Source organism: Camelus bactrianus, chromosome 6 (genome assembly GCF_048773025.1).
Source record: "Camelus bactrianus isolate YW-2024 breed Bactrian camel chromosome 6, ASM4877302v1, whole genome shotgun sequence".
NCBI lineage: Eukaryota > Metazoa > Chordata > Mammalia > Artiodactyla > Camelidae > Camelus > Camelus bactrianus.
Window position 1 is genome coordinate 9769806 of NC_133544.1, and position 7178 is coordinate 9776983.

The following is a 7178-nucleotide window of genomic DNA, read 5'->3' on the forward strand; positions in this document are numbered from 1 at the left end:
AAAGATTCAGTATACAAAGATTGCTCTTAAAATGAATGCCTAAAATATGAGTATCATTGGTTTTATTTATTTTATTTTATTTTCTCTTTAGTTATAACCATTCCAGGTTTTTTAGGATGTTAGTTTTTAACAGGTATGGTACTGCCCCCTAGGGGACGTTTTGGAAAGTTGATGGCATGTTTTTAATAGACACAGTGATGGAGGGATGTTCTAATCTAGTATTTAGTACATAAGGGCCACAGATGCCTGACATCCTGAAGTACACAAGACAGTCCTGCACAACTAAAAGTTATCCCATACAAATTGCAAAATTCCCTTCATGTACGCAAAAAACTCTTAAGCATCTGAGCCTAGAACTTCACCGCGTTTTACATGTAAGTATTTTTTGCATAACTTTAATATAGATTGAATTTTCCAGGAAATGCAATTATCTTGCAGATCAGGGATACGCTGTACTTCGATTTGTTCTGAACTTACCAAGAGTTGTTAATCATTTCAAAAAATTGTATCATCAGTAACAATGTCACTCAAAGTATTTGAATCGGTCTGCATGTGCAGCTGTCACTTTCATGGTGATTAGATGTAGATCTATGGATAGGAAATGTAGAGGTATGTTTCTTAAGCCCTTGCTTCAAACTCTCAAATATAAAAGGTGTTAATTTTTAGTTGAGTAATTGTATTATTTTAAATCTAAACAAATGGATGCAAACAAGTAACTCATTATATCTTCTGGTATAAAAGTGCTTGAGCATATACATATTGAAATATACACTTTTTAATTATATATAGCTTCCTTTTGTTTCTCTTTTGTATTACATTTTTGGCAGTATATTGTGTGTAGCTAGATGGTGTTACCTATGAATTCCATTTCAGGACAGTGGAAACCATTAAAAAATATTTTTAAACTTCACAAAACTACGTAGCACTGAATTAACAGTTCTGATACTGTTATGCTGTATCCTGGAGCTGAACAATTAACTAAGTGGATGACAGGTGGAGAGGGCAATGTTTTTCCCTATTAGGGTGGGAATTAACAGATAAGAAGGCGAAAAGGTTAGAATGACCCATGAGGTGATGGATTAGAGTTGGAGATATCAGTGTGAATTCATGTTTAGCTCAATATCAATACCCATGGTTACAAATAGAAATATTTATAGATATGTGCACATCTATGGGTTAATATATATACATATATTTCTTTGCCCTGTGGCTGAGAGGGTCTAGAGGCAATGACACCCCTATAGCCATGAGCACACGTAGCTTGCAGATATTGCTATCTAATACCATGCTCCTATAAAAGAACCCAGGACTCCAATTCTAGGACCAGGACAAAAAAATGTATAAAATGAGCCTGGAGCATCTTATAGTGCCAGAAAGTAATGAAGTGCTAAATACACACACACACAATGATGGGGGTATGTCAAAGAGACACAGAACCCAACTGAAAGAATCCCAGTGGCCACAGCTGGAAAAACTTGAGCAACAAAATAATTCAAGTAGTATTGGATTATGCACCAAAGTATAGAATAAATATCAATGGGTCCATATTGAAATAAATGAATGATTAAATTAATAATTATGGGAGAAGAGCCAAGCATCCCATGCAGAATTCCAAATCATTTATGAAGACACTCCACCCTCAAAGAGGTAGAACATCGTATCTTCTCCCCACTCTTGAAATGTTGGCTGCAGTGATTTCCTTCCCAAGAAGACAGTATGGAAAGGAATGAGAGGACATCATTTTACGGTGGAGAAACCTGACAAACACCTCAGCCAAGTGATCAAGCTCAGCATTTTCAATGGAAATAATCAACAAACAATCTACAAGAGGAAGAGAAAAGAGTTTTATTCAAGCCAAACTGAGGACTATAGCCCAGTAGATACAGATTTAAGAAGCACTTGAATTGTGTTCCACCAGACTATAAAATGGGAAAGGCAAAACCCACAAAGTTGTATAAATTGCTTGTCAAGAAAACAGTGTGGAGATTCCTCAAAAGACTAGGAATAGACTTACCATATGACCCAGGATCCACTCCTGGGCTTGTATCCAGAAGGAAATCTACTTTAGGATGACACCTGCACCCCAATGTTCATAGCAGCACTATTTACAATAGCCAAAACATGGAAACAGCCTAAATGTCCATCAACAGGTGACTGGATAAAGAAGATGTGGTATATTTATACAATGGAATACTACTCAGCCATAAAAACTGACAACATAATGCCATTTGCAGCAACATGGATGCTCCTGGAGAATGTCATTCCAAGTGAAGTAAGCCAGAAAGAGAAAGCAAAATACCATATGAGATCGCTCATATGTGGAATCTAAAAAACAAAAACAAAAACAAACAAACAAAAACAAAGTGTAAATAAAGGACAGAAATAGACTCACAGACAGAGAATACAGACTTGTGGTTACCAGGGTGGTGGAGGGTGGGAAGGGATAGACTGGGATTTCAAAATTGTAGAACAGACTACACTGTATAGCACAGGGAAATATACACAAAATGTTATGATAACTCACAGAGAAAAAAATGTGACAATGAGTGTGTATATGTCCATGAATAACTGAAAAATTGTGCTGAACACTGGAATTTGACACAACATTGTAAAATGATTATAAATCAATAAAAAATGTTAAAAAACAAAAACAAACAAACAAAAAAGAATTAGGATTGGAACTGGCAAGAAGTAAGGGTCCTTACTGAGCAAAAATTGGTTGGGGTCCAAAATGGTTGCATAGTTATAAGGAGAGACCTTGTGACCATAAGGTGGCAGCTGGCAGCTGCAGCAAATACCATTTTGAGAATGGCTGGTGGTGTCCCTGAATTTGATACACTTAAGAAAATTCAAGTTCTCAGTGATGTAGGAATGCATCTGAAATCACACCCACAATGGCCACCCGGATACATTTTAGATGCCTGAGCCACAGTTTAATATCTTGTCAGAACAAAGAACAAACATGAAACGTGACAGGGTATATTCCTTCAAGGTTTCAAAAGGGACAGATTAGCATGTTTACAGCAAGTCAGCATTGACCTTGGTGTCTGGGAAGGGAATCTCACCTTCAAAGGAGTACTAGCATTGGAATTTCAAAGTAAGTGGACATTGTAAACAATGGTAACTGCTCTTTTTTTTTTTTTTTTTGGTTAAAGCATTTGTACATGTATGTTTAACAGGCCATAAGTCAGGCTGTTCTAGTTAGCATCATAAAGTTCAAGCCAAATCATGGATAAGCCAAAATGACCTCCCCATATCTCAATGTGAAAATTTCTTCCATCAACGTAAACAGTTATGTCATGATAATAACATGTACCTTTGATATGTTGAGATGAGAATGGCAATTAACCTCTGTGGCCTTCCTCCCCAAAACCCATAACTCTAATGTAATCATGAGGGGGAAATTTAGACAAATCCCAGTGAAGGAACATTCTCCAAAATACCTGACCAGTACTCCTTAAAATTATTAAGGTCATCAAAAACAAGGAAAGTATGAGAAATTGTCACAGCCAAGAAGTACCTAAGTAGGCATGATGACTAAATGTAATGTGATATCCTGGAAAGAATCCTGGAACAGAAGGACATTAGGTTAAAACTCAGGAAATGAGTAAAGTGTGGACTTTAATAATAATGTGCCAACGTTGGTTCATTAATTGTAACACGACTACCCTACAAATATATTAATAATAGGGGAAACTGGGTGCAGAGTATATTTGAACTCCCTGTACTATATTTGCAATTTTTCTGTAAATCTAAAACATTCTTGAAAAATAAAGTTTATTTAAAAACATGTAGTCCTTATACAAAGACAATAACAAAATTTTACCTAGGGATATGAAAGAAGAAGTAGAGAGACTTACGTTCCTGGATGTAAAAAATTGCTTTTGTAAAGATATTTCTCCCTGAATATTTATTCAAAAAAATTAGCTCAATATCAATCAAAATAGCAAAGAATATTTTAATTGAAAAAATACTTGTAAAGTTCATCTGGAGAACTAATAGGAAGAAGCAGAAGATTTTTTAAAACCTAAATCAAAACAAGCACAGGTATTAAATCAAACAGTAAATTTATAAACACTAAAACAGTGTGATATTGTTGCCAGAAGAGACAGCTTGTTAGAACAGAATAGAATATTACAAAACAGGTTTACTGGTGGATATACAAGTATATGAATATTTTTTATTGAAGCACAGCAAGCATATGAATTTTGAATGTAAGTCTGGAATTTCAAATCAAAGAGGAAATGGAAGATGATTTAATAAATGGTGTTGAAATTTAATAAATACTGTTTACATCTGAGCTGGTTGGTGAAGACGTACATAGATATGTAAAGTACCCTATATGTACCAAACTGAATTCCAAATGCATTAAAAAGTTCATTTAAAAAAGTGAAACCCCAGAAGAACCCTCCAAAAATACAGGTGATGGTATGTCTGAGCTAGCAGGGTCAGTCTTTTTAAGCACACAAAGATGAAAATAATAAAGTAAAATATTGGCAAATTTACATAAAGAGTAAAAAATTTCTGTGTTGGGAAAAATGCCCCCTCCCTCCCAAAACAAAGAGTGATGAACTGGAAACAAAACTTCGCAACATCTATGAGAAAGGATTAAGATAGTTAATATGTAATATTCCTATATATCTTTAAGGAAAAAAGTAAGCAAATGAGAAAAAGATCCAAGAATACAAGAAGATAACATACAAAATAAGACTGCAAAAGTCTAAGTAGCTTAAAAATAATGGGGGGGGGCGTTATCACTGACAGGTAGAGCATGTGCTTCGCAGGCATGAGGTCCTGGATTCAAACTCCAGTACCTTCATTAACAAAGAAGTAAATAAATAAAGTTTAGCTTGATTAGCCGTAAAAAAAAAAAAAGGAATGTGAGTTAAAATGTCATCATTTTTCACCTTTCATTAGCAAAGATTTTGAGGGTTTTTTTTGTTGTTGTTGTTTTTAATGACAAAGCTAATTGTTGGTTAGGAGCAGAGAAAAATAGATCCTCTCATATTCTTTTGGGGAGAGTGTAAACTGATAGAATATTTTTGGAAGACAACCTAACAATAAAATATCAAGTGCCATAAGAAATGTACAGTTTTTCGACGCAGCAATTCCTTCTCTAGGACTATATTATCAGAAAATACTTGTGCACTAAGCACTTCATGCCAGGATAACATACAGCAAAAATTAGAAAGAATTTAAACCTTTAAAAAGGGGGCTGATACATTGAACTATGTGTAGTTCATCCCCACCCACCCGGGGACCAACCAGCGGGCTGGCCAGCAGGGGAGGGGCTGACTGGGAGACAGACGAGTCGGGGGATGGCCGGAGAGCTAGTGCGTGGGGAGCGGGGCGGGTGAGCAGGCGGGCAGAATGCGGTCCCTCCGTTTCCGAGCGCAGAGACGCTGCGAGGGGCGGGCCGCATCCCCATTGGTTCTCCCGGAAATAACATCACCTCGCGGAGCTTCATTGCCTGAGCTGAGCTGCGGCGAGAAAGGCCTCACCATGATAAGTGAGTCTTGCTACCCCATCAAGCTGACGACCTGGGCAGGGGGAGGGCCTCCCAGACTCCAGCCCACGAAGGGCCCCACAGGACTCCCTTCTCTCCCTCACTCTCTGAACCGACTAACTCTCTCTCTCCGTCTCTCTCTCTCTCTCAAGAACGGGCCGCTGGTGCTGCAATCGGAGGAGGTGACTTACCTGGATCCCTCGCATCGCCAGGCCTTCACCTGGCCCTGGTCCCGGGATGGGAGGGAGACCTCAAAGAGGTGGCGCTGCCAGGGTTGTGAGCGCTGTCCCACCACCCCGTACCTCGCCCCACCTGGAGCCGCCTGGGTGAATCTTAGGGACAGAGAGCAGTACTCCCTCGGAAAAAGTCACTTCGATGCCTGACCTAGCTGCTCCTCTAGTCCATATATGTAATGAGCACGCAGAGAAGATTTCATTTTAAAGGGGATTTGCTGCTAAAAAACAGCAGTGGTTCATTTCACCCCCACATTTACACACATCTGAAGCTCAGAGAGGGGTAGTGACTTCCCAGTTGTCACATAGCAAGTTAGAGACCCAACCAGGGCTATACCTGGGCCTCCTCTAACCTACTGCCCCTAGCTGCTTCGACGGGACCCTTCGCCAAGCTGCTGCCCCTTGTGCTCAGAGCAGATAGTCCCCAGTCACTGTCAAGGAATTCCTAAAGGGGTCCATTCCCCTGAGCCCACGCCCCCGACTCATCTCCTCTCCCCCTGCAGCCCTGGCCGTGGGGGCTGTGCCGGTGGTGCTGGGCGCCTTGGGCTTCACCGGGGCAGGAATCGCTGCCTCTTCCATAGCGGCCAAGATGATGTCGGCGGCCGCCATCGCCAATGGGGGCGGAGTTGCTGCCGGCAGCCTGGTGGCGACTCTTCAGTCCGTGGGTAAGTGTCCGGGCAGGAGAAGGGGAGGAGGGTCAGACTAGCACATGATTCAGCCCAGAGGCTAAGCCTGAGGGAGGGCCTGTTCTCTTCCTCCAGCTTCGTGGTCCTCAGCGTCCCTGGTCCTTTGTCTCTCCCTCGCTGTCCTCTTTCTGAATCCTGAGTGAGGTTCGGGGCAGGAGTGGAGGGGTGACGGGGTTTCTGGGAAAGAGGGCAAGGATGTAGTCCAGTGTGTGTGATAGTCCAGCTCTAGGTCCAGCCCTACCCAAATCTGACAGCTGGGTGGGCTAGGCAGGCCCCCTCCCCTCCCCTCAAGACCTGTAGCTCTTGAGGTCTGTGGCTGACTCTCCTTCAGTCTCTACTTCTCCCCCTCCTTCTTTACCCACCTCTTCTCTCTCTCAGCCACATCCAGCTTCCTCTGTTCAAAGCAGAGCCCTGGGAGTTTCAGGACCTAGTGGAGGCATCCAGGTGGGATCCCTAAGCCTCAGACCTCCTGTGGGGCCCCAGCCAGAGGCCGCTGCATCCTTCCCTGTTCACCCTTCACCTCTCCCGCAGGGGCAGCTGGACTCTCCACATCGTCCAACATCCTCCTGGGCTCCGTTGGATCAGCTTTTGGGGCTTTGCTTGGAGGTGCAAAAAAGGCGACCCCTGGTTCTCCCCCAGCTGGACCCAGGGCTTCAGGGGAGCAGCCAGAAGAAAATGTACCCCAAGTTGAACCTCCAAAATCACCAGTTAGGTCAGAGAAGCATGAGAAATAAAGATCTTCTGCGGGTATAA

The 7178-nt window shown here is 41.6% G+C and overlaps 1 protein-coding gene across 1 annotated transcript; it reads left to right on the top strand.

The window, feature by feature from the left end:
• The first annotated feature begins 5355 nt into the window (after window positions 1-5355).
• Window positions 5356-7178, top strand: LOC105079890 (interferon alpha-inducible protein 27-like protein 2). Its single transcript, XM_010968732.3, has 4 exons — window positions 5356-5509; window positions 5659-5688; window positions 6243-6404; window positions 6957-7178. The coding sequence occupies exons 1-4, from the start codon at window positions 5371-5373 to the stop codon at window positions 7157-7159; spliced, it is 534 nt and encodes a 177-aa protein (XP_010967034.3). The 5' UTR covers window positions 5356-5370; the 3' UTR covers window positions 7160-7178.